This window comes from Bos mutus, chromosome 3, assembly GCF_027580195.1.
Source record: "Bos mutus isolate GX-2022 chromosome 3, NWIPB_WYAK_1.1, whole genome shotgun sequence".
In the NCBI taxonomy this organism is placed as follows: Eukaryota; Metazoa; Chordata; class Mammalia; order Artiodactyla; family Bovidae; genus Bos; species Bos mutus.
In genome coordinates this window covers 89,323,526-89,350,158 of record NC_091619.1, presented here as the reverse complement: position 1 = coordinate 89,350,158, position 26,633 = coordinate 89,323,526, and the positions used below count along the sequence as shown (strand labels likewise).

The window sequence follows — 26,633 nt, the reverse complement described above, 5'->3', positions numbered from 1 at the left end:
ATGACATTTTCCCAGTCAACTCATTCCCACTCTCCAAGGGACAAGTTCCCAACTCCTCTCTTCTCAGTCCTTCAACAACCCCTTGCCCCCTCATCTTGGCTGAAGTCCTTGCCTCCTATTTCGCTGAGAAGCAACTGGAAGAGAAGGCCCACATCCCATAGCAACTGTTCCATTAACTGTCCAGGGGTGACTCTCCAGGCTCTCACTAAGGGCACCCTCTCCACCTGAGCGCAGGATCCGCCATGCTCAAGGCTCACCCTGCGAGCACACCCTCTTTCCTGCACTGCCAGCACATCAACATGCAGTCATTTCTCCTTCTGTTGTCTCCTCTCGATCCCACATCCCCCTCCGGCTACCACCCTATTTCTCTGCTTCCCCTGATACTGAGCCTTCCTAGATCTCTGTTTTCACTGTCCCCACTTCCTTATCTCCGTTTTCTCTTTAACTCACATCAGGCTTTCAGCCCCATGACTCAAGGTCATCAGTGACCAGAGGTCAATTCTTTGTTCTCGTCTCACTCAGGGACATTTGACACAGTTGTTCATCTTCCTTCTTGTCACACTGTCCAGGTTGCCAGTTCTCCTGGGTTTCTCCTTCCCTCCGACTGATGCCGCCTTCTCCTCTCCTGGCTGGTTTCTCCTCCCCTGACCTGTAGGGCTTGGCTCTGGGACTTGTCTTCTTTACCTTCCCTCACTTGTTTAGTCCCATGACTTTAATTAACATCTCTCTGCTGATAGTACCCACAGTGGTATGTGATCCTTCAACCTTTGAAGATCTGACATTTGTGCCAACTGCCCACTTGACATCCCACCTGGATGTCTGAGAAGGATCTCACGCTGACATGTCCCAGACCAAACTTCTAATTTTCCTTCCCAGACCCCTCACCCACATTGTCCATGGCAGTCAGTGGCACCTCAGGTCACCCAGTTGCTTGGGTCCCTAACCTTGGAGTCATACTCTGTTGGAAATCCTGTTGGTTGGTTCAATCTTTGCAGTACCTCCCAGATCTGAGACTCCTTTCCTCCTCCACTGCTACCACTCCAGACAACAGAATCCTTCTTTCTTCTCTTCCAATCTAAGTCACCCTACCCCATCCACTCTCCATCCAGCTGTCAAAACTATTGTTTTAAAACAAAAATCAGGTCATGTCATTTTTCTGTACAAAGTCCTCCACTAGCTTTCTTATCACACAAAGCAAAACAGAAAGTCCTCCCCTGAACTACAAGGACCTACATGATCTAGGCTCTAACTGCTATTCGACCTCATTCTCCACCATGGGTCTAGCTAAAGGGCCTTCTTGCTGTTTTTTAAAAACATGCAGACTTGCCGTGACAACTTGCATCCTGCCATGATGTAAAAAAATGGAGTTGGACCCCCACCTCTCACCAAATATACAAAACTTGAAATGGATCAAGAACCTAAATATAAGAGCTAAAACTATAAAGCTTTTAGAAGATAACACAGGAATGAATCTTCATGATTAATGCTAAATCTCCACTGGATTTAGCAATGGATTCTTACAGATACGACCCTTAAAAGCATGAGTAACGCAAGAAAAACTAAACTGGACATCATCAAAACCAAAAACTTTTGTAAATCAAAAGACATTATCTTTTGTATATGGTGTTAGAAAGTGTTCTAGTTTCATTCTTTTACAAGTGGTTGACCAGATTTCCCAACCACTTGTTAAAGACTTTAATCCATTGTATATTCTTGCCTCCTTTGTCAAAGATAAGGTGTCCATATGTGTGTGGATTTAATTTTGTTCCATTGATCTATATTTCTGTCTTTGTGCCAGTACCATACTGTCTTGATAACTGTGGCTTTGTAGTAGAGCCTGAAGTCAGGTAGGTTGATTCCTCCAGTTCCATTTTTTTCTTTCTCAAGATCGCTTTGGCTATTCGAGGTTTTTGTATTTCCATACAAATTGTGAAATTATTTGTTCTAGCTCTGTGAAGAATACTGTTGGTAGCTTGATAGGGATTGCATTGAATCTATAAATTGCTTTGGGTAGTATACTCATTTTCACTATATTGATTCTTCAATCCATGAACATGGTATATTTCTCCATCTATTAGTGTCCTCTTTGATTTCTTTCACCAGTGTTTTATAGTTTTCTATATATAGGTCTTTAGTTTCTTTAGGTAGATATATTCCTAAGTATTTTATTCTTTTTTTCGTTGCAATGGTGAATGGAATTGTTTCCTTAATTTCTCTTTCTGTTTTCTCATTATTAGTGTATAGGAATGCAAGGGATTTCTGTGTGTTGATTTTATATCCTGCAACTTTACTATAATCATTGATTAGTTCTAGTAATTTTCTGGTGGAGTCTTTAGGGTTTTTCTATGTAAAGGATCATGTCATCTGCAAACAGAGTTTACTTCTTCTTCAATTTGGATTCCTTTATTTCTTTTTCTGCTCTGATTGCTGTTGCCAAAACTTTAGTAATGGTGAAAGTCAAATGTTCCTGACTTTAGAGGAAATGATGGAAAAGATCTCAACGTAAGACCAGAAACTATAAAACTCCTAGAGGAGAACATAGGCAAAACACTCTCTGACAAAAATGACCCACCTCCCAGAATATTGAAATAAAGCAAAAATAAACAAATGGGACCTAATTAAACTTAAAAGCTTCTGCAATCAAAGGAAACTATTAGCAAGGTGAAAAGACAGCCTTCAGAATGGGAGAAAATAATAGCAAATGAAGCAACTGACAAACAACTAATCTCAAAAATATACAAGCAACTCCTACAGCTCAACTCCAGAAAAATAAATGACAATCAAAAAAATGGGCCAAAGATCTAAATAGACATTTCTCCAAAGAAGACATACAGATGGCTAACAAACACATGAAAAGATGCTCAAACATCACTCATTATCAGAGAAATGCAAATCAAAACCACTATGAGGTACCATTTCACACCAGTCAGAATGGCTTCTACAAATAATAAATGCTGGAGAGGGTCAAAGGAACCCTCTTAAAAACTAGTACAGCCACTATGGAGAACAGTGTGGAGATTCCTTAAAAACTGGAAAACTGCCTTATGATCCAGCAATCCCACTGCTGGGCATACACACTGAGGAAACCAGAAGGAAAGAGACACGTGTACCCCAATGTTCATCGCAGCACTGTTTATAATAGCCAAAGCAACCTAGATGTCCATCAGCAGATGAATGGATAAGAAAGCTGTATATACACAATGGAGTATTACTCAGCCATTAAAAAGAATACATTTGAATCAGTTCTAATGAGGTGGATGAAACTGGAGCCTATTATGCAGAGTGAAGTAAGCCAGAAGGAAAAACACTGTATACTAACGAAAAGATGGTAACCATAACCCTGTATACACAAAAAAGAGACACTGACGTATAGAACAGTCTTATGGACTTTGTGAAGAGGGATGCAAGATTTGGGAGAATGGCATTGAAACATGTAAAATATCATGTATGAAACGAGATGCCAGTCCAGGTTCAATGCACTGGATGCTTGGGGCTAGTGCACTGGGGAGGGATGGTATGGGGAGGGAGGAGGGAGGAGGGTTCAGGATGGGGAACACATGTATACCTGTGAAATTTTGATATTTGGCAAAACTAATACAAAAATAAAATAAAATTAATTAAAAAAAAAAAGACATTATCAAGGCAGTGAAAGACCACCTACAGAATGCGGGGAAATATTTGCAAATCATGTGTTTGATAAAGGTCTAATAATCCAGAATATATATAGAACTCTTAAAACAACAAAGATCAACAACAGTGTAATTAAAATTGGGCAAAGGATCTGAATAGATAGGAATGGCACCACATCATCAGTCATTTGGAAAATGCAGACCAAAATTACAGTAGGACTCTACTTCTCACCCACCAGGATGGCTACAGCAACACACCAGAAAACAGCAAGTACTGCTGAGAATGCAGAGATATTGGAACCCTTGCATGCTGCTGTCAGGAATGTAAAACGGCTCACCACCGTGAAAACGTCTGGCAGTTCCTCAGTAAGTTAGACACAGAATTATCACACAGATCCAGCAGTCCCACTCTAGGCAGAGACTGCCCCCAAACCAAAAACTAGTATCCAGATAAATTTGTGTACATGAATGTTTACAGCAGTGCTATTCACAAAGCCAACAGGCGGAAACAACTCAAATGTCCACCGGCAGATGAGTGGAAAAACAAACTGTGGTTCATCCATACAATGGGGTGTTTTTCAGCCACACAAAGGAATGATGTACAGATACATGCTACAGCGTAGATAAACCCTGAGAACAGCCTTAGTGAACAAGCCAGACACAAAAGGCCATGTGTTGCGTGATTCCATTTATATAAAATGTCTAGAATAGGTAAACCCGTAGAGATGGAACACGGACCACTGGTTGCCAGAGTCTGGGGAAAGAGAATGCGGAGTAACTGCTTAATGGGTACAGGGCTTCCTTTCAGGGCAATGAAAATATTTTAAAACTAGATAGAGGCAGTAGACACACAATATCAGGAATGCACCAAATATACTGAATTGCATACTTTAAAATGGTTAAGTTTATGTTTTCACTTCAATTAAAAAAAAGGAAAACAGCAACTCAGCCAGCCCACTGAGGAGCCGTGCTCTGGTTCTTCCTCTGCCTGGAGCACTCTCTCAAGTTCTGCCTGGTGTGTCTTCCCCATGCTGGTCTCTGCTCATAAGGCAGCTCCTGAGAGGCCTTCCCTCACCCCCTATTTAAAATGTCACCACTCCCCATCTCTCATGGCACAGTAGCAAATTCTTACCCACAAGTCAAGGACACACCTGACAGCAACCCCCAGCCCTGGGCAGGACCAGCCGCTTCCTGTGGCCCTTCTCAGGGCTGGCGGCTGGCCGCTTGGCCAGGCTACAGTGTCTCAAGGATGGGACAGGTCTGAGTTCCCCAGAGCACCCAGCCAGGGGACCCACTTTCTGGCTGGTACTCGGGGAAACTCTGCTGCTTTATGGAAGGCGGCCATTTCCGCAGAAGGAGACACTGCACTGCCCGGTGAGAGGCTGCTCCGGTTCCTGAGAACAAAGCCACTCTTCTCCCCCAGGGGAGGGGAAACTGCGCCGGTTCCCAGCCTGGCCAGGAGGAGCCAGGACTACTGGGAAATCCGAGCCTCACCTGGAGCTCCCAGAAGATGCTGCGCGTGTGGCGGTGATAGTAGTGTCTCAAGGGGATGTACTCCAGGCCCTCTCGGTTTGTCTTCAGGTAGTTCTCCACGTGCTTGAAGAACCACGGCTTGTAGTAGTTGCCAATGCTGTTCAGCTGAAATGCCAGAGGGCACTGCTGTCAGGCTCCAGACAAGCCCCAGAGGCCACTGGGGTGTAACAGAGATGCCTGGCTTCTGTTTAGCACTCCTGGCCTCCCTAGAGCTCTTTCATGTCTGTTAATCACCTTGGAGGCTCTTGAAAGCTGGATGAGGTTAAGCACAGCGGTTTTCTCTAGCAGAGAGAGCAAAAGCTCACGGAGGTTAATGGTGAGCCCAGGGCCCAATGGTGAGCTCCTGACAGTCTCGAGAGCTCAGCCCCCTCCTTGTCAGGGAGAGAACTGAACAGCTGATGCCTACTGAGGTCGGCCACAGTGCAGTGGTCCGCACAGGCACGTTCCTCCCTGCCTGCCTCCCACGAGGCCAGTGTTGGCACAAACACAGTGGGGCTCACCCGTCCCACTGGGTCCTCGGCTGACAGTGTTTACTGACCAAAACGCTTTCCCTGCTGCCCTGAACCAAGCTCCACATCCTCTGGCCAAGGCATTTCCCCCACAGACAGCCAACATCAGAGGGAGATGCTCACTGTAAAGCTATGGCTTCCTGGCATTGAGCCCCGCCGTCTCCAAGCCTCAATCTTACGTTTAGCTGGTGTCTTCTTCAGTCTTAAATGGTTCAGGACTTTACCTACTGTGTGCCCTGGGGTGACTTAGCTTCTCTGGGCCTTAGCTTATTCACCCATGAAAGGGACTGTGGGTCGATGCTTTCAGAGAGAGAGAGGCAGGGCAGCCGCCCAGAAAGGTCACAGGCTCCAGGTTGGGTGGCTGAGGCCTGGCCCTCTCCTAGTAGCCCACTAGCTGTGTGACACTGAGCAGGTCACTCTGAGCTTGTTTCTTCACATGTTAAATGGCAGTAAAAATAGATACTTTGTGGGAGATCTTTGTGCCTGTTAGGAATTACATACATACACACTGCAGACGCTTGGGCCCATTCTCTGGGGGTGGGAGAGGCACCCAAGTTTTATGGGGCAGGTGAGATAACAGCCAGCTGGGGCTCAGCAAATGGACAGGAGGAAGCAGAGAGTGAAGGCCACATAGGAGAGGGGACCATTGGATAGGATAAGACAGGAACAGAAGCAAGAACAGAAGAACAGAAGCAAGGCCAGGGTCACTGGAGAATAAGCCTAGCATGGGCTAAATGCCCACAAGGGAGGCGGCCCCAGCACCCAATGTGTTCATTCTTTACCCCCTCCATGGCCTTGTAGACACGCATTATCTCCTCCAAAACCTCCCACAAAAGAGGTGTCCCTGTCTCACTAACCAGGAGAAAGAATCATCAAGGTTAAAGAGACTACCCAAGGCCACAAGGCTGGCGAGAGGCAAGGCAAGGACTCAAGCACATCCCCTGTTGCAAAAGAATGCCAGGGCTGGATGGCAGAGAACCTTGAATGGGAGGTTCTGGAATGTGGGCATTATTAAGAAAAAAACAGAAAAACAACTATTAATTTTTTTTCCTGAGTCTAAAAGCAACACACGCTCCTGGTGAAAACCTTAGACACTGCAGAAATATGTAACCTGAAAGAGAGACGTCCCTGTAGCCTCACCCTCCAGGGGGAACTACTGAAAGCTAATATGTGTTCATTAGGTTTTATTTTCATACACACACATGGGTTTATAGAAATGGGACTACCCTGTTCCTGCTGTTTGCCAGTTTGCTTTTTCCACTTTTGATGCACTAGGTTGATCCTGGCAGGTTACTTAACCTCTCCAAGCCTCATTTTCAGTACAGGCAAAATGGTTGGAAAGACTGAAACAGATAATATAGAAAGTGCAAAGCACAGTGACTGCCCACAGTAGGGGCACAGTATTCAGTTCCTGCGCCCTCTCAACGCCCTCAGCTCCTTGCTAGTTCCTTCCTCCCCAGAGCCAGGCAGCCTGTGCCTTCCATCTGTGGCAGCCAACACTTGCAGCCCATCTAGGTATCGCCCTGTGTGCAGGTCCACTCAGCTGAGGGGTCACTCTGCAGGGAGTAAACAGGACCATAAAGCACAGGCTTTGAGCCTGGGCTCAAATGTGCTAAAGAGCCTGTTGGTTCAAGTCAGTCAGAGCATGGAAGCAGAAGTCGCCATAGGCTGGCCTCCACCTGTGTATGCAAAGAGGAGTCAGGCCCAACAGGAACAGAGCAATCTGACCTAACCCCAGGCGGGCCTGGCCCACATACATGGCAGTGGCACCAGCTGCTTGATGAACCCGAGACTTGGAGGTACCTACACACAGGTGCTCATGACTCATCAGGAACTATTTGTGTCAGAGAAGCCCAGGATGGTACGAGTCTCCCAGGGCACATGGCAACCCACTGGCAGCCGAGAGACCACAGGAGCTCCAGTACCAGCCCGAGCACTCAGATTACAAGCCACTTCCTATCTCTGGGCCTCCCCTGTAAAATGGGTGTGGACCGGCTCCTCTCAGGATCTGCGGGGTGGACAGGCCGCATCCTCACCAGGTGGGCAGTGCCTGGCACCCAGGGACAAATTCCTGAGCAGCCTGCTGAACAGGCATGTCGGGGGAATGTGCTCCTCAGATGACACGTGCACACGTCTCTGGCATCCACCACTCTCCCCCGGCCCAGTTCCCATGTGGAAACAGGGTCTTGTTCATGGGAACACTTTACAAAGGGCTGTGGCCTTAGGCCCAGGCCCTCTGCCACGGATACCAGGCAAGCCTCTGGAGAAGACCCTGGTCTTCTTGGGGAAGAAGAGAACTGGTCAGAGTGTTCAAACATTTTCAAAGCTAGGCAACCCCCTGGACACAACCTCAGCTGTAGGCATCTAACACATCAAAGAGATGACTTTTGGTGGGGAGATGGGAAGTGATTCCCCTTGGTTCCTGCCCTCAGCTTATCACCACTGGCAGTCTCCAGGGGAGTGCCTCAGAGGAGAGAAAACCTCTGGATGAGACCTCCTTGCCAGGTGACTAGGTTCAGATTCCGAGTGACACGCTGCCTGGGCTTTGGCCCAACCTGAGCTCAGGCAGAGTGAGTGCGTGGGGGCACCAGAGCGTCTGCGCTTGGTGTCCGAAGTCCTGTTCCTGCTCCTGGATCCTCATCCTCCAGTGCTCACTAGTGTCTCACTAGTAGGAACGGTGCTCGATCAAAGTTTGCAGATGATGCTAAATTCTAGAAGCAGGTATGAGGGTAACAAACACTCAACCAGGAGTCAGGGACCTAAATTTAAATCTGTCCCAGGCCTGCTGTGTGTCCTCAGAGAAGCCTCTTTCCCTCTCTGGACCTTCATGCCTTATTTGGAGAGTGAATCGTGTCTGATGATTTTTGAGTCCCTTTTGATTTTAAAATGCTTTAAGTACATAGGGACCGATAAGAGCCTTAAGATGGCCTATCATTTGATTCTACTTTAAGGCATTACTCAAATTACAGGTGAAAGATGTCCACTGCTACGTTCATTAAAATAATGAAAAACTGGATGCAACTTTAATTCCAACTATGGGGCAGTGGTTTAGTAGATGACAGGGCTTTTGCTCACTGCAACGTTTCTGCAGTCATTAAGTATGAAGGCAATGTAACTGACGTGCAGAAATGCTTATCACACTAAACCAGAAAACTAACAATTTTATACCAGTGAGCACAGCTGAAGACAAACCGAAGCTCTACAAAGAGATGGTAACGTTGAAAGTACCCGAGAACCGCAAGATAAAACGAGCTACTATTTTTAACCTTATCAGATTGGCAAAAATGAAAGACTGATGCTATCCAGCACTGGCAGGAACCTGGAAGAAAGGTGTCCTCACGCACCACTGCGCTGCTGGACGTGGACAGAAACACATGTTTTCCTGGGGGGCCACTGGTCGTATCTATCAACATTCAATGTGTTCAAACCCCTGGGTCAGAAATTCCTTTTCTTGGACTCAGTCCTTCAGAAATGCATGTACAAGAGGCCAAGGATAGATGCGAGAGAATCTTCAATGTAATCTTACTTGTAAGAGCAAAACATTTTAAGCAAAATACTCATTGGGAAGCAATGAGTTGGGTCAATTATTTGCAGGCAACAATGGAAATCACAGGACAATACGAGAGCGTGTGTTTGCACAAACACACATGCACACATACAGGCCTCAAAGAGTGCAGTGTTACAAGGGGTTACTCTGGGTGCACGCTTGGGTAAAGAGATGCACTTTAACTATTTCAACACTGTTACATGACTTTGTAAAGGCTTTAAAAAAATCTATATATTGAAAGAGAGAAATAAATCCGTCAAACAGGTTAGCAAGAGCTGGCTTGGGTCATGTTTATGCATGGAGCCTTTCTTTTTACTTCTGTATACTTTCCAAGCCTCTCATCAGACACAAATACTTTCTTAATGGACAAAGATTGGCTATTAAAAAATATACAGCAGGGTCTTCCCTGGTGGTCCAGTGGTTAAGACTCTGCCCTTCTACTTCCAGGGGTGTGGGTTCAATCCCTGGTCAGGGAACTAAGATCCTGCATGTTGGGTGGTGTGGCCAAAAATAAAATAATAAAACTTAAAAAAAAAAAAAAAAAATTACACAGTGTCAATCTGGATTCTGAAGCATAAGATCAATTACTTTGTCATCTTGTGGAAGTTAACATGGCCTCTTGGAACCTCAGTTGCCTCATCTGTAAAATGGGGCTACTGCGAGGATCAAAGATTATGCCTGTCACTGGCAGGTGGTAGGGACAGAGGAAGTGGATGCTTTGGTCGCTGCCGAAGATGGCCAACTACTGATGCTGCTGCCTGAACCCCAGGTGGGCTGACCCAGGTCACACCCTTGAAAAGGGTGGCTGCCAGGGTCAGGGTGGGGATCTGACTGTGCTCCCAGCCTGCCCGGGCCATCCTCCTTCTGTCCTACCTTGCTGGGCTCTGCCTCGTCCGTCATGACCCCCGTCATGATGACGGCCTCGTGCAGAGAGTAGAGCAGCCCTTCCACGAAGTGGTTCTCCGGCTGCTGGGACTCGCGGGTGAATTTGTCACAGATGGCCTCCAGGCCGCGCACCGGCTCAAACCGCAGCTTGATGTACTTCTTGGCAGGGATGATGCGGATCTCGGCAGCCACCAGGAAGCCCAGAGTCCCGCAGGACCAGGGCACAGCGTAGAACAGGTCTGAGTTTTCCATCTGCGAAGCAGAGTGGACACATGCTGAACATCTGACCCCCGGACCCTGTACCACAGCGTGTCGTCAGCAGTGGGGTGCAGAGAACCCAGGGCCTGGGCTAAATCCCTGTCTTGGTACTACCTGTGTCAAGGGCAGGGAAGTAATTGAAGAATGTCTGTCTCCTCTCTCCGCTGGTAAACAGGTTAGAAGGCGGGGCCCAGGCGAGGGTTTAGGGAAATACACTGAACTGCTATGAATCCTCAAAGAGGTATACCTTGTTCAGACCAGAACTCTCAAGCCTGGAGTCCTGCTCTGGTCTCTGTGAGGGCAACAGAGTGACTCTCAGAAACATCTACTTCTAAGGGATCACTGTTCCTCCCATCCCAGGGGCCCCCTCATATGCTCAGAGAGATCTGAGCTGATTTAAAGTTTCGATCCTGTCCTGCTCCTTAACTGTTTCCATCCTACTTGGGGCAGTGGAATTGCCTCTTTTCTCCAAAGCAGCCCCTCTTATTTTTCTCTACAACTCACCTCGGCATAGAGTGTTGATGCTTGGGCCTGACTTCAAGACAGTACGGTGACCTGGATGGCTAAGGGCATTGACAAGGGAGTCCAATAAGCAGGGTTTGAATCCCAGCTGTGTGGGATTTACTAGATATGTGATCTGGGGAAAGTTTATTAACCTCTCTGTGCTTTGGTTTCCTATCTGTAGAATGTGGCTAATAAAAGTTGTTGGTGTTGTTTAGTCACTAAGTTGTGTCTGACTCTTTTGCAACCCCATGGACTATAGCCCACCAGGCTCTTCTGTTCATGGGATTTCCCAGGCAAGAGTACTGGAGTAGGTTGCCATTTCCTTCTCCAGGGTATCTTCCCAACCTAGGAACAGAACCTGTGTCTCCTGCATTGGCAGGAGGATTCTTTACCACTGAGCCACCAGAGAAGCCTGGCTAATAACAGTACCCACCTCATAAGATGGCTTAACAACTAAATGCTTCAATATACATGAAGCATTTATAACAGTATCTGAACACACCTCAGGGGCTATAGAAATCTGTTATTATCACGAATACAGACCTAGACTGGACAGGTGTACTTTAAACGAAGCACCCCCGGGGGAGATACCTCCCAGGGGTCCTTAATGCCCAGGGCAGGCTGGTGGGGACATCTCCCACCTCTGAACTCACCGGTGTACATCGCACAAAGCTGCCATCAGCCAAGACTAGCTCATAGGCGGTGCAGATGTGCTGGAACAAGCCATACCTATGGGACGAAGACTCGATGCCTGTGCCCATGATCAGTCCTCCTGCAGAGACACGTGTGTTAGCCAGGCAGAGCTGGAGGGGGTTGGGGGAGAGCTAGGAAAAGACACCTCGCTAGAGCCCGGGACGCTCACAGCATGAGAGAGGCACCTTAGGGCTGGCATATCTTAGGAGAGATGTCCCATCTCTGCAGATGTGGAGAGCAGGAGAGAGGAGGAAGGACTGAGATGTGAGCATGAGGGCTTGTTTAGAGGTGGGGGATGGGTGGGAGACACACCACCACCTCTGGCCAGACCCAACTTAAGGCACATTCATTTCAACAGGAACCTTGATGGAAGGGGGGTTGGTTGGGTGGGGGAAAGCCTTGCAAACAGCTAAAGGACCTGAAGGGGTTTCCTTGGAGAAGAAAAGACCCTGGGACCTGGAATCCTATGGAAGGAGAGACTAGACTTGCTCTGTGTGTTCCACGGGGCAGACCTGGAGCAATGGGTGCATGTTACAGGGAAGCAGGTTTGAACCAGAGATTGAAACGTGCTGTCTGATAACACTTGGGGTTCAGACACATACTGGCAGGCAGTGTGCACCTGGACTTTGGAGCTGGGCAAGCTGAGACAGGGTGACTTCCGTCACAGGTGGTATGAAAGGTGGGCCGAGGTCCCTTGGCTCTGATGCTAGGACTGTCTGAGGGCTTACCCACTGTGAGGTCATCCAGCTCGGGCAACACAGGCAGAGTCCAGCCAATGGAGGTCAGCAGGGCAGTCACCTGACCCATGGTCACCAAGGGCTCCACTCGGACAATCTATTGACACAGAAAAGAGACCCTGGGTCACAAGGAAGCTGTCAGGCTGAATGAGGGATTCTGCCTGCAGAACGTGTTGTCCCAGACCTTCCCAAACAATCACCATGGGGATTCCTGGATGGCCTCTTACAGCCTCTTTCTAGAGCATTCCACAACCTCTAACTTCATTGAATGGGGCCTCTGGCACTGGGTTTGCTAGGGTTTAATTTTTATACTTCTATATTTATTTATAATTTAATCTTTATACTTAATACTTAGTTTATTTTTCTTCTAGAAGAAGAAATACTCATTTATTTGGAAGAAACAGCATACACAAAGAAGATAAAAATCATTAATCCTAGTTCTTTCAAGTATCAATTTTAATACTGACTATATCTCCTTTCAATATTTTTCCATGCATATCTATATTGCTATTTTTTGTTTTAATACAACACACACACACAAACACACTTCTAACATGGACATTTTTGTCTTTTTCTAAAAAAATTCTATACTGTGACATCATTCCTTGTCATTAAACACTCCTGGAAAACACGATTTTTGTTCAAAGGACAGTACAATATTAATTCAGTATCTGGCATCACTGATTTGGTTACTTGGCTCTGTTCATGTTAGACCTGGTATTTCCACTGATACAGTATTCCTGTAATTTTTTTACACTGTTCAGTTTGATATAACCTTCGAGGCAGATCCATCTCTTCTGACCCTAAACATGGTCTTAAAGTAAGCTGCTTGAGGAAAGTGAAAAGTGAAAGTGAAGTCACTCAGTCGTGTCCAACTCTTTGCAACCCCATGGACTGTAGCTTACCAGGCTCCTCCGTCCATGGGATTTTCCAGGCAAGAGTACTGGAGTGGGGTGCTATTTCCTTCTCCAGGGTATCTTCCTGAACCAGGGATCAAACCCAGGTCTCCCGCATTATAGACACTTTACCATCTGAACCACCAGGGAAGTCAAGCTGCTTGAGGAAAGTGGATCACAAAGAGTGCAGTAGGGGAATTCTGAAGTGTGTCCATATTCCCCTGGAGATCAAAGAAGCCCAACTAAAAGAATTGTGGACCGACTGACATGAAAACTGTGGGTTGAGCAAAAATTATTTTTGAAAGGGGTATCTTGAAGATTATGACTCAGACATTGGAGGAACCAAGATGATTGGCAGTAGAAAAAATCAGACCATGTGAAATTCCTTAAAAATTTGTTGACTTGAATAATTTTGCCTGTGTCACCATAAAAACAAACTTTTACACTAAAAAAAAACCAGACACATGAATGTGTCATCAAGTGGTCTTCTGCTTCCCGTCAAGATGGAGCAAAAAGAACTAGTTTAACCGTACTGCCTAGAAAAAAAAGGACAAAATAAATGAAACAGGAATTTTCAACATAGTGAACATCAGACAATGAAGTTAATGATCTCAAAGAGACAGAAAATAAACAGGGTGAGTTCTGTGGCTGCCCCAGCTAGCCACCTGGAGTTAGGCAGTACAGGAAGGGGAGTCCTGTGGACTCGGAGTTGAGGGCCCAATAAGACAAAGATGAGCAGAGTCTGCAGGACAGAGTACTGGGGAAGACAGAGCTGCAGAGAGAAAACTCTGAAGTACTGCCAAAGTGCCCACTGAATATTCAGCTGGGAACTGATGGGTACACAGGAGGAAATTACCCAAGGCTGAGGTCAGGGGAAGAGCCTGGAAGGTGACAGAGCCAGGGGCTCACACAGGGCAGGAAATACTATTCATTCCCACAATCCAGACTGGAAAATTTATGACTCTTAGGGCAATGGGTAGAGTACTTCTAAGGGTCTTGCTCAGCAGCAGGGAATAATTGCCCCTAGATTACACGCCACTTCAACCCCACCTGAACACTCAATACCCAACTAGGTCAAACTCTTTCCCAGTAACTCAGCTATATCTCAGAACAAAGCTCAGGAAGATTTACAGGGGTACAGAAATATTCAGCACCTGACAAGGTAAAATCCATGATGTCTAGAATCCAATCAAAGTTCACTAGGCATGCAGAGAGGCAGGAAAATTCAACCCATCCTGAGGGGAATAATCAATCTGTCTTGATAAAACAGACCCCAAACTGATAGATATTAGAATCAGCAAATAAGAGCATTAAAATAATTATTACTAATAATCCTTATGTTCAAAAAGTTAAGCAGAGATATTTAAAAGGCAGTAAAAAGATCCAAATCAAACTTCTAGAAATGAAAACCACAATGTTGGAGATGAAAAATACACTGGTTAGGATTGATGGCAAATTAGACACAGCAGAAGAAGACACTGTGCATTCTAATACACAGCAATAGAAACTGTCCAAAATGAAATATACAGTGTGGTGGGCGGGGGGGGGGGACTTTTATGAACAGCGTATCAGTGAGCTGAGCTATGAAACAACTTCAACTGGCCCAACTTATGTGTAATAGCAGTCCACAAGGAGAGAGAAGAGAAAGAAAAACTACTTAAAGAAATAATGACCCTTGAATTTTAAAATACGATGAAAAATTATATGGCTCCCAAGCACAAGAATTATGAAGAAAACTATACCATGACACATCATAATAATTGCTTAAAACTAGTTACAAAGAGAAAATCTTAAAAGCAGTCAAAGGAAAAAGGTATGTTACATACAAAGCATGAGAGATTTCTTATTGGAAATAATGCAAGTAAGAAGATGCTGGAGCATCTTCAAAGTACTGAAGGAAAAAGACCCGTCACCCTGGAATTCCATACCCACTGAAGATATCTTTCAGAAATGAAGGCAACCTCATAGCCCTTAGGATGGCTATTATTAAACACAAAACAAAAACAGAAAATTACAAGTGCTGGTAAGGATTTAGAAAAATTAAAACCCTTGTGCACTCTTGGTAGGGATGTTAAATGGTGCAATCACTATGGAAAACAGTACAGCCATTCCTTGAAAAATTAAATAGAACTGCCAAGTGAGATAGCAATTCCACTTCTGGGTATATACCCAAAATAATTGAAAGTAGGGTCTTGAAATGATATTTCTACACCCATGCGCATAGTAGCATTATTCACAATAGCTAAAACATAGAAGCAACCCAAGTGTCCATGGATGAATGAATGCATAAGCAAAATGTAGTACAATATACAATGGGATATTATCCAACCTTAAAAAAGGAAGAAAATTCTGCAATATGCTATAACATGAATAAACCTCAAAGACATTTTGCTAAGGAAAATAAGCTAGTCATAAAAGGACAAATACTGTATGATCCACTTACACGAGGTACTTGGAGTGGTCAAAATTATAGAGACAGATAGTAGGAAGTGGTTGCCAGGGTCTAGGGAGAGGGAAGATTAGGGAGTTACTGTTTCACGGGTATAGAATTTCAGTTTTACAAGAGGAAAAGAGTTATGGCAACGGATGGTGGTAGTGACGGAATGACAGTCGCATGGATTTAATAGCACTGAATGACATGCTTAAAAACGACTAAGATGGCAGCTCCCTAGTGGTCTGGTGGCTAGGAATCTGCCTACCACTGAGGGAGACACGGGTCCGACCCCTTGTCTGGGAAGATTCTACCTGCCACACAGCAACTGAGTCCATGAGCCACAACTACTGAAGCCTGTGCTCTAGAGCCCATGTGTCACAGTAAGAGAAGCCACCACAATGAGAAACCCACACATTGCCATGGAGAGTAACCCCCGCTCGCCGCAACTAGAAAAACCCCATACAAAGCAATGAAGACTCAGTGCAGCCAGAAATTAAGTAACTAAAGATTTTTTTTTTTAAGTGTCAAAGGAGGTTCTTCAGGCCGAAGGAAAATGAAAAAGATGGAAACATAAATCTTCAAAATGAAGAAATGGTAACTATACAGGTAACTATATAAGATTTTTCTTATTTAAATTTCTTTAAAAGATAACTACTAGTAACAATAATAATGTAGTGTGGGGCTTATAACACACATAAAAGGATGACAATAATAGCACAAAGGAGGGAGGAGAGAAATGGAAGCAAATTAAGGTTATTACAGTACACATCAAATGGGATACCATCACTTGAAGTAGATAGTGACAAGGAAAGTATACGCCATAAATCCTAACACAACTGCTAAAATAACAAAGCAAAGAGTTACAGCTTTAAGTCAACAAGAGCTAAAACAATCATAAAAACGATTCACTCATCCAAAAAAACAGACAGAAAAAGAGAACACAGAACAAATGACACAAACAGAAAACAAAGGGCAAGGCAACAAATTTAAACTAACTCTTATCAATAATAACATTAAATGTAAGTAGCCTTAAATCTGAATTAAAAGGCAGAAATTCTCATGTTAGATAAAAAGCAAGACTTAATTATGTGCTATCTACAAGAAACTCTTTAAATATAAAGATACAAATAGATTAAAAGGAAAATGATGGAAAAAAAATACACCATGCTGCCACTTAGACAAAGTAGATTTCTGAACAAAGAATATGACCTAGGAATAAAACACGGCCATATGTTTACAGCAGCACTGTTTACAATAGTCAAAACACAGAAACAATTTAAATGTCCATTGACAGGTGAAAGGATAAAGAAGATGTGGTATATACATACCATGGAATACTGCTGCTGCTGCTGCTAAGTCGCTTCAGTCGTGTCTGACTCTGTGCGACCCCATAGATGGCAGCCCACCAGGCTCCCCCGTCCCTGGGACTCTCCAAGCAAGAACACTGGAGTGGGTTGCCATTTCCTTCTCCAACGCATGAAAGTGAAAAGTGAAAGTGAAGTTGCTCAGTCGTGTCTGACTCTTAGCGACCCCATGGACTGAAGCCCACCAGGCTCCTCCATCCATGGGATTTTCCAGGCAAGGGTACTGGAGTGGGGTGCCATTGCCATGGAATACTACTCAGCCATAAAAAAGAGTGAAATAATTCCATTTGTAGCAATATAGATGGACACGCTGCTGCTGCTCTGCTAAGTCACTTCAGTCGTGTCCGACTCTGTGCGACCCCATAGACAGCAACCCACGAGGCTCCCCCGTCCCTGGGATTCTCTAGGCAAGAACACTGGAGTGGGTTGCCATTTCCTTCTCCAATAGATGGACATAGAGATTATCATATTAAGTGAAGGGAGTCAGAAAAATACCATATGATATCACTTATATGTGGAATCTAAATTATGACACAAATAAACATATCTATGAAACAGAAAACAGACCCACAGACACAGAGAACAGACTTGTGGTTGCGACAGGGGAGGGAAGGATTGGGAGCTTGGGATTAGCATATGCAAACTATTATACACAGAACAGATAAATAAGGTCCTATGGTACAGCACAGGGGACTACATTCAATATCCTGTGATAAACCATAATGGAAAGGAATATGAAAAAGAATATATATATATTTATATAGAGACACACAGCTTGACTTCCCTGGTGGCTCAGATGGTAAAGTGTCTGCCTATAATGCGGGAGACCTGGGTTCGATCCCTGGGTCAGGAAGATCCCCTGGAAAAGGAAATGGCAACCCACTCCAGTACTCTTGCCTGGAAAATTCCGTGGACGGAGGAGCCTGGTAGGCTACAGTCCATGGGGTCGCAAAGAATCGGACACGACTAAGTGACTTCACTTTCACAGAGACACACACAACTGAATCATTTTGTTGTACAGCAGAAATTAACACATTGGAAATCAATTATACTTTAAATTTAAAAATGACACATATATACTTATCTATGAAACAAAAACACTCACAGACAGAGAGGACAGACTTGTGGTTGCCAAACCGAGTGGCAGGGCAGATGGATGGATTGAGAGTTTGGAATTAGTAGATGCAAACTATTATATTTAGAAAGGATAAACAACAAGGTCCTACTGTATAGCATAGGGAACTATATTCAGTATCCCGTAATAAATCACAATGAAAAAGAATATGAAAAAGAATATATACATATAGTTGGGTCACTTTGCTGTACAGCAGAAATTAACACGACACTGTAAACAACTGGTCTTTGATAAAAGAAATTTTTTAAAAAAGGTAATTCACAATGATAAAGGGATCAATTAATCAAGAGGAAATAAAAATCCCAAGCATTTGTATACCTAATAACAGAGCTTCAAATTATATAAGCAAAGCTGTAAGAAGTGCAAGAGATAAAAACAAATCTATAATCACAGAGATTGCAATATCGCCCTTTCAATAACTGATAGAATAAGTAGAGAGAAAATTTCATAAGGATATAGAAAACTTGGACAACACTATCAACCAACTTGACCTAATTGAGACTTATAGTACACATCATCCCCAAACAGAATATACATTCAAAAATGAAAAAAAAAAGGTTCAAAAACAAAAAAAAGGTACAAGGAACATTTATCAAGTAGACTGTATTCTAGCCCATACAGTAAGTCTCAGTAAGCCAAAAAGCATTTTAATCATATAAAGTATGTTTTCTGACAACTGTATTAAATTAGAAATCAGTAATAGTAAGATCTCTGGAAAATTCCTAAGTATTTAGAGACTAAATAACATGCTTCTAAAAAACCTCTGGGTCAAAGCAGATATCAAAAACGAAACTAGAAAGTAATTTGAATTGAATGAAAATGAAAAGGTAAGATATCCGATTTGGGGACAGCTCTAAAACAGTGCTTAGGGGGAAATTTATAGCACTAAACATCCATAATAGAAATAAAGAAATGTCTAAGTCAATGACCTCAGCTGTTACCTTAAAAAACTAGACAAAGAAGAGTAAAATTAAACCCAAAGTCAGCATAAGAAATTAGCAAAGATCAAAGTGGAAGTCAATGAAATAGAAAACCAAAAAAAAGAGAGAGAGAGAAATCAATGAAACCAAAAGCTGGTTCTTTGAGAAGATCAGTAAAATTGATTAACTTCTAGTCAGATTGCTAAGGAAGAAAAGGGAGCAGACACAAATGATCAGTATCAGAAATGAAAGACACGACATCACCACAGATTCTGTACGTGTCCACAAGGCAGTAAGGGGATATTACGAATAACCTTACGTCAATCAACTATACAACTCAATGAAATGGACAAATGCCTTCAGAGACACAAACTGCCAAAGCTCACCAAGAAGAAACAAATAAATTGAAGAGCCCTATATTTATTTTTAAAAAACTTAATTTGTAGTTAAAAACTTGCTTGCAAAGAGAACTCCAGGTTCAGAGGGCTTCCTGGTTAATTCCACTGACTTTTAAATAAACAAAACCAATTCTATACAAACTCCTCCGGAAAAGTGAAAAGGAAGGAAAAATTCCCAACTCATTATTTTGGACTTACTAATATAAAGCTATAGTATTCGAGACAATGTGTTCTTGGCATACAGACAGGCAAACAGATCAACAGAACAGCAGAGTCCAGAAAAAGACCTGAAAATACGGACAAGTGATTTCAGCAAAGGTGCAAATGCAATTTAGAGGAGAAAGGATTGTCTTTTCAACAAAAGAAGCTGGAACAATTGGAAATCCACATGCAAAAAAAAATTCTGGACCCATATCTCATATCAAATGCAAACTCAAAATGAATCATAGTTCTAAGCGTAAACCCTAAAAGTATAATACTTCTGGAAGAAAACAGAAGAGAAAACCTTTAAGACATGGAGTAGGGCAAGATTTTTTAAATAAAACATTAAAAGCACAATCTATAAAAGAAATTACTAAACTGGACTTCGTCAAAATTAAAACAACTTCTGGTTTTCAAAAGACAAGCCAAAAACACCAGGGGAAAATATATGCAAACCGCATATCTGATGAAGGTCTTGTTTCTAGAATACACAGCGAGAAAACAAACAACCCAATTAAAAATTTTTAGCAAAAGACTTGAACAAGTACTTCACCACAGGCATAAAAACAGCAAATATGTACATGAAGAGATGCCCAACATCATTCATTAGTCATTAACAGTTAAAAATCACACTGAGATACCTACAACAATTGAATGGCTAAAATTAACTATACCAAGTTTACAATGATATGGAGCAACTAGAACACTTGTGGAGATGTACATGTTACAACTACTTTAGAAAATAATTTGGCAGTTTCTTCGAAAGTTAAACATACACCTACCATATGACCCAGGGGCTCCACTGCCGGGTATTTACCTCAAAAAAGGGCAAATGTCCACACAACAGTTTGGACTATATCCAAATGTTCCTCACCCTTTTACTTGTAATAGACCCAAACTGGAAACAACCCAAATGTCCATCAATAAGTGAAAGGATAAACAAGCTGTGATTGGAATACCACACAGCAATAAAGCAGTGTACTTCTAATACATGGATGAATCTCAGAATAATTATGCTGAGTGAAAGAAGCCATACAAAAGAAGAGAGGGTACATGGTACATGTTCTATGTATAAAAACTCTATGTACAGTTTATTATATGTCAAGTATATGCCAATAAAGCTGTTAAGGGGGAGGAAAAGGCACAGGGAAATTAAGTAACTTGGATAAGGCGTCACAACAAAATGCTATCATGTGGATATACCATATATAACAACTCCCTACTATTGGATATCATATTGTCTTTGATTAAAAATAAAGTTGTAATATAATATCCCTCTCTTTCTCTGTTGTCTTTATTTCCCTTTTCTGAGAGCCCGGTTTCAAGTAGTAGAAATACTAGATAGACCAAAGAGGATGCACACATTTAGGGCTATTAACAAGTGGGTCCCCAGAAAGCTTGGAATGAGGCCTATCCTCTGAGCTACCTCCACAGTCCCATTTTCACCAGCACACTTCCTTACTGGGAAGAGGTAAACAGGTTCATTCTTGCCCATGATTTCCCCATCCCTGTCTTCTGTGGAGTGGCAGATAAACAAAGAATCGCCCTGAGCTCTCAGTCTGCCCGCCTGTGAGATGAGGCTATGACCAATCTCTTCCAAAGCTGTGACCAATCTCTTCCAAAGCTGTGAGGCTCTGCAGGATGACAATGGTGGGCAGAGCCTTCTATGATGACCGAGGGCCTTGGTCCTGTTCACTCTGGGATGCCTTTGGTTAAAATTATCTCCTGTGAGTCATTTGCACCAGGGGCAGTGCCCCACCCACTCCCAGAGCCAGAGAACCATGCCACTTCTCTCACCTGTTTCTTGGTGTCCACCTCCAGAATGTCCATCAGGTTGATCATTATGTTTTTGTGTGTCTTCTTGTACTTCCCAACCCGCAGTGAAACAGTGAGCCAGCCAGGCCGCCCCGTGCACATGAAGGTCTTGCTGCCCTGCTCCTTCCATTCCCGTACCTGCAGACACGAGCAGAGGCTGAGCTGGCACCTGCAGGGATCCTCTGGCAGCTTATAGCCCTGCCTTCAGGAGAAGGGGCGGGGAACAGTGCCTTCACTTGTCAGCAACCATTTACAGAGGCCTGAATCCTTCCAGACACCTGGGGGAGTGGGATGATGAAAGGCCCACTGGCCTTACCCTCTGGACTCTCCTTGGCTAGTGAGGCCGACAGATAAGTCAAAGTGTTGCCACACCACAAAGCAAAATGAAGAAAGAGCTGGAAAGCAGGATCAAAGTGCTTTGAAAACATTTATTCTAACTGCAAAGTTCAGGGCAGGTGTTATATTGGAAATAATAACAACCACACAGGGACAGAGGAGCCTAGTGGGCTGCCGTCTATGGGGTCGCACAGAGTCGGACACAACTGAAGCTACTTAGCAGCAGCAGCAGCACACAAATGGTAACTATTGGGTTGGCTGCAAAGTTCGTTCAGGCTTTCACATAAACCCAGCAAATTTTTTGTTCAACCCAGTATCTACTAGCTGCGCCCCCTGCGCCAGGCACCTGTTGTGTCTTGTTTCGTTTAATTCTCACAACAACCCAGGTGTTTGGGATGATCCGCTTCCTTTTGCAGATGAAGAAAATGAGAGGCAAAATAACTTGCCCAACATTATGCAACTGCTGAAGGGCAAAGCCCAGATTCACCATCAGATCAGATCAGATCAGTCGCTCAGTCGTATCCGACTCTTTGCGACCCCATGAATTGCAGCACGCCAGGCCTCCCTGTCCATCACAAACTCAGGACTACCCAACTTCAGGCCTGGAAGGATAAACGGGCTTATATTAATTGGCAACAGAGTAACAGCTAACACTTACTGAAGCTGATTATGTGCCAAGCCCTGTTCTAAGCATCTGTGCATATTAACTCATGTATCACTCTGAGCAGGAGGAAACCAGCAAAGGAGGCCAGATTCACCATCAGACATGGAAGGAAGAACTTTTGCTAAAGCTCTGCTATAAGTGACCCGAGCACAAAACACACAGAACAAACGGCTCAGGAGGAACATGGGAGGAAGCAAACCCTTCTTGCTGATGGAGAATGGCAGGGAGGTGGACATCTGTTGCTGTGACCTGCGACCATCCATGTCCTCTTCATCTGCTTCTAACAGTCCCATCTTTCTTTGGTCCGGGTGATGCTGATTGCCCCCAGAGATGGGCATGTGACTGAGGTCTGACTCCATTCCCCTGGCCACAGTGACCAGTTCAGGGACAGGCCTATGATCCAAGTTAAGCCAATGAAGACCAATTCCAGAAGACGGCCTCTCACTTTACAGGAGTTGCTAGGCTGGCTGGATATAAGCCAGACACTGCTGGGGCCCCTGCAGGGAGACAGCCTCCCTGAGAATGAAGTCAACTCAGAACAAAAAAGAGCCAAGAATGACAGCTGGGTGGAAAGACAGAGACTGATGCTGGATCCAGTGAGGTCTGAGCCGCTTTTTTTCCTGGACTTTTCTCTCTTTTTTTGGCCAGACCCTGTGGCAGGTGGGAATCTTAGTTCCCAGACCAGGGGTCGAACTCGTGCCTCCTGCATTAAAAACTCAGAGTAAGGGCAGAGTCTTAACCATTGGATTCCCCGGCAAGTCCTACTTCAGGACTTTTCAAGACCTGGGTCAATAAAGTCCCCTTTTGCTCAAGCCAGTTGGAGCTGAGTTTCTGTCACTTGCAATCGAGAGTCCTAGAATAGGCTGCACTGAAACTCATCAGGCAACATGGGGAAGCTCAACATGGGGAAGAACTGTTCTGCGATCAGAGAGGCCAGAGTCCCATGTGAAGCAGAGGTTTTGCACAGAGGGGTGTAACTGAGGAAGGGATTCCTATGAGTAGGGTGTGTGACCAAGCAGACTTTGCCCCTGCCCAACTCTGCAGTCCCAGGACTTAATACAAACCTGGAGGTGGGCAGGATGCATTGGGAGAGCTGCATGCAGCCAGGGATGGGAACTGGGGGTGGAGGACGGGACTGGAACATGAGGTGAATGTGGAGTTCATCAAGCTGGAAACACTGGTTGGGATGGATTCTGATGGGAGCCAACCAAGATTTTGGGCAGGGAGGTAATCCTGTGGCACCATGCCCTTAGGGCAGGGCAAGCCAGAGAAAGGTGGGCAGGGCCCAGGAAAGGGGCAACTGGTCAGGTAGCTATCACCACTTTCCAGGAGTGAGGCAACAGAACCAGACCTCCAGGGTAGAATGGAAAGGATTGGGAAAGAAGCAACGTCAGAGTTCAGGTTCAGAGATTGCGCTGACCTGGCTTCCAGACCCATTTACTAGCTATACCATCTTAGGCACATCTGTAGAACAGGTGCAAGATCTCCCAGGGTGGTCCTTTTCTGGTAAGTGGCCAGAGGTGACCTCTGAAAATGGTTTACTATTTACTTGACTCAGAAAACTCCACAAAATTATGCAACTCAAGAGGTTTGAACCTTCGTGTTCACTTTAAGAACACCCGTGAAACTGCCCAGGCCATTAAGAGTATACATATCCGAAAAGCCACCAAGGATGTCACTCTACAGAAGCAATGTGTGCTATTCTGCCGTTACAATGGTGAAGCTTGTAGGTGGGCCCAGGCCAAACAGTGGGGCTGGATGCAGGATTGGTGGCCCAAAAAAGAGTGCTGAATCCTTACTGCACATGCTCAAAAGTGCAGAGAGTAATGGTGAATTTAAGGGCTTAGATGTAGCTTTTCTGGTCATTGAGCCTCAAGACGCAGCTCAGGACTTACAGAGCTCTTGGTCGGATCAACCTGTACATGAACTCTCTCTGCCATACTGGGATGATCCTTACTGATAAAGAGCAGATCGTTCTTCAACCAGAAGAGGATGTTGCATGAAAGAAGAGGATACCCCAGAAGAAACTGAAGAAACAAAAACTTATAGTCCAGGAAGAAGTGCCACCAAAAAAGTAATAAATGCAAAAAACCCCCACAAAGACCTATCAGCAATGCGGTGAGGATGAAAAATAATGAACATCAGTGGCACAGAGTGTGGCACAGGGTAGGACCACAGCAGTGGGTTGGTCTGGCAAGACCCCTTGTCTTCCTGTCCCTAATGTTGCTGTTTAGTCGCTCAGTCGTGTCCAACTCTGTGACTCCAGGGACTGACTGTTGTAGCCTGCCAGGCTCCTCTGTCCATGGGATTCCCTAGGAAAAAAATACTGGAGTGGGTTGCCATTTCCTTCTCCAGGGGACCTTCCTGACCCAGGGATTCTGCATTGCAGGAAGATTTTCTACCACTGAGCCACTGAGGAAGCCCTTTGGTTTAGCTTAGGTTCAGAAGTGCTCACTGCGCTGCTTTGGGCCAGGACTCATTGGACAGAGAGGAGTCAGCAGTCTGCCTTCATGGAGCTCACACTCTGATAGGGAAGATAAGCAGGGAAATTGAGAATCTGAGCACATAGAAAGAACTAGGAAACAGGACTGAAAGTCGGGAGGGCTCTGGAGCTGTGACTGTGACTAGCACAATCCATGGCAGCCTGAGTAAAGGGCTTCCAGATGCTGCCTGCTCCCACGGGGTCCAAGGTCTATCCCTCCCATCGGTGGCTCTCCGCATTCGTCTTCACGCTCTTATCGGCAGCACTCAGCCAGCAGCAAACAGAACATGGAGGCTGCAACACCTGTGGTGAGGGTGGCTGCAGGAAACAGAAGCTCTGTGCAACCCGAGGCCAGTAAGAAAGGAACATACGGAGGGGCAGAGGGCGCCAAGAAACTGCCCAGGCCTGATGTTCATGCCTGATGTCCATTCTGGCGATGGCACAGAAGGAAAAGGCTCGGCTGTGAGCTGCAGCAGGCGTACGGGTTCTGTGAGCGCTGACATAGGGAAGGACACTGCCTTCTTGAGTGAGCGCCTGGCGCAGGGTCTGCGAGGCTCCCCACCCTGGTGTGGTGCTACCTTCTTTAGTCACTTTAGTCCTCTAATCTAAGCGCGTGAAAAGCTCCTTGCTACAGAGTAAACTCCAAACTGAAGCCCCCGCCCGCAACCTAGCTTCAAACTGACTTTCGGACCTTCAGCCCCTCCCCTTATATGCTCACACGTTCCCCGGATCATTCCCGCTACTTCCCAGTCACCAGCGCCAAGTGCACTTCCTTGAAGCCCGGCTCCTCCTCTGAAACCATCTGGGCCTGGTGAGAGCTACCTAAGTACGATTCTTTACATCTCGCCAGATAACCCGCCCGCACTCTGCACACAGTAGGCACTCCATAAATGTCGGAGCAATGTTCTATTCAACGCCTTTGCTTACTCCGTTCCTTCTCAGGAAGCACCCCCGCCCCCATCACATTTCTGTTGAGTTCAAATCTCGCTCAAATGCCACCTCTTCAAGGAAGCCCTTGCTCCGCGCCGCGCACCACTTCGCGCCTGGCTCCCGCCCCACCCGGCGCCGCTCACCTGTTTCTGGATGTCCCGCACGCGCTGTTCGTGCAGCCGCGGTGCGCTGCTGAGCTTGAACACCACCCAGGCGCGCACGTAGTAGTAGATGTCGAAGATGAGCGAGAGAGGTAGGAGGAAGAGGCACACAAACACCCAGCGCTGGTGGATGAGAACGAACTCCAGCCCCTTCACCCGAACCCAGAGCAGGAAGAGCAGCGCGCACACGGCCAGCGACACAGCGGGCTCCATGGTGGAGCCGGTGGCACGCCGCACGCGGGAGGCGGTTTGCGGGCTCGCGCCGCTTGTCACCGCCACCGGCTCCTCGCCTGCTTGCACTCGCAGCCGCCCGCCTCCGGCTCCCCTCGAGCCTAAGGACCCCTCGCCGTCTAGCGATTGGCTCGGGTCGCAAAGGTTCGGTGGGCCGAGACCCTGGTGGCGACCAATGGCGAGCCGCGCCGGGGATCGGACCAGGAACCCGCTGATTTTATTGGCTGCGGGAGCCTGTCCGCTCCACCCTCTTCTCCTCTCGGACACGCTGGGAGGGGGTGGTCGGGGACCAGCGTGCTGGAGGGGTCTGCTGCGTTCTGGTCTGCGGGGGTCTTTGGGGAGCGGGCTGCGGGATTCGGATGTCCAGGCCC

The 26,633-nt window shown here is 45.5% G+C and overlaps 2 protein-coding genes and 1 non-coding gene across 3 annotated transcripts in view; 1 reads left to right on the top strand and 2 right to left on the bottom strand.

Moving 5' to 3' along the window:
• DHCR24 (24-dehydrocholesterol reductase) overlaps window positions 1–26,372 on the bottom strand; it is a 36,197-nt gene extending 9,825 nt beyond the window's left edge. Inside the window, exons 1-6 of the mRNA XM_005905652.3 lie at window positions 26,014–26,372; window positions 21,441–21,596; window positions 12,287–12,392; window positions 11,519–11,637; window positions 10,092–10,355; window positions 5,124–5,267 (exon numbers count right to left, since the gene is read on the bottom strand). Coding sequence (XP_005905714.1) covers window positions 5,124–5,267; window positions 10,092–10,355; window positions 11,519–11,637; window positions 12,287–12,392; window positions 21,441–21,596; window positions 26,014–26,244 — 1,020 coding nt within the window. The 5' untranslated portion in view covers window positions 26,245–26,372. The remainder of the gene's footprint in view (window positions 1–5,123; window positions 5,268–10,091; window positions 10,356–11,518; window positions 11,638–12,286; window positions 12,393–21,440; window positions 21,597–26,013) is intronic.
• On the top strand, window positions 12,882–13,032 carry LOC138987338 (small nucleolar RNA SNORA8). The gene has a single exon (XR_011463824.1). It is a non-coding gene; the product is annotated as a small nucleolar RNA SNORA8 (small nucleolar RNA).
• On the bottom strand, window positions 18,616–19,305 carry KANTR (KANTR integral membrane protein). The gene is given in 3 exon segments (XM_070368702.1): window positions 18,616–18,708; window positions 19,113–19,157; window positions 19,159–19,305. Coding segments are annotated over 3 exon segments (285 nt in total).
• Window positions 26,373–26,633: the final 261 nt, after the last annotated feature.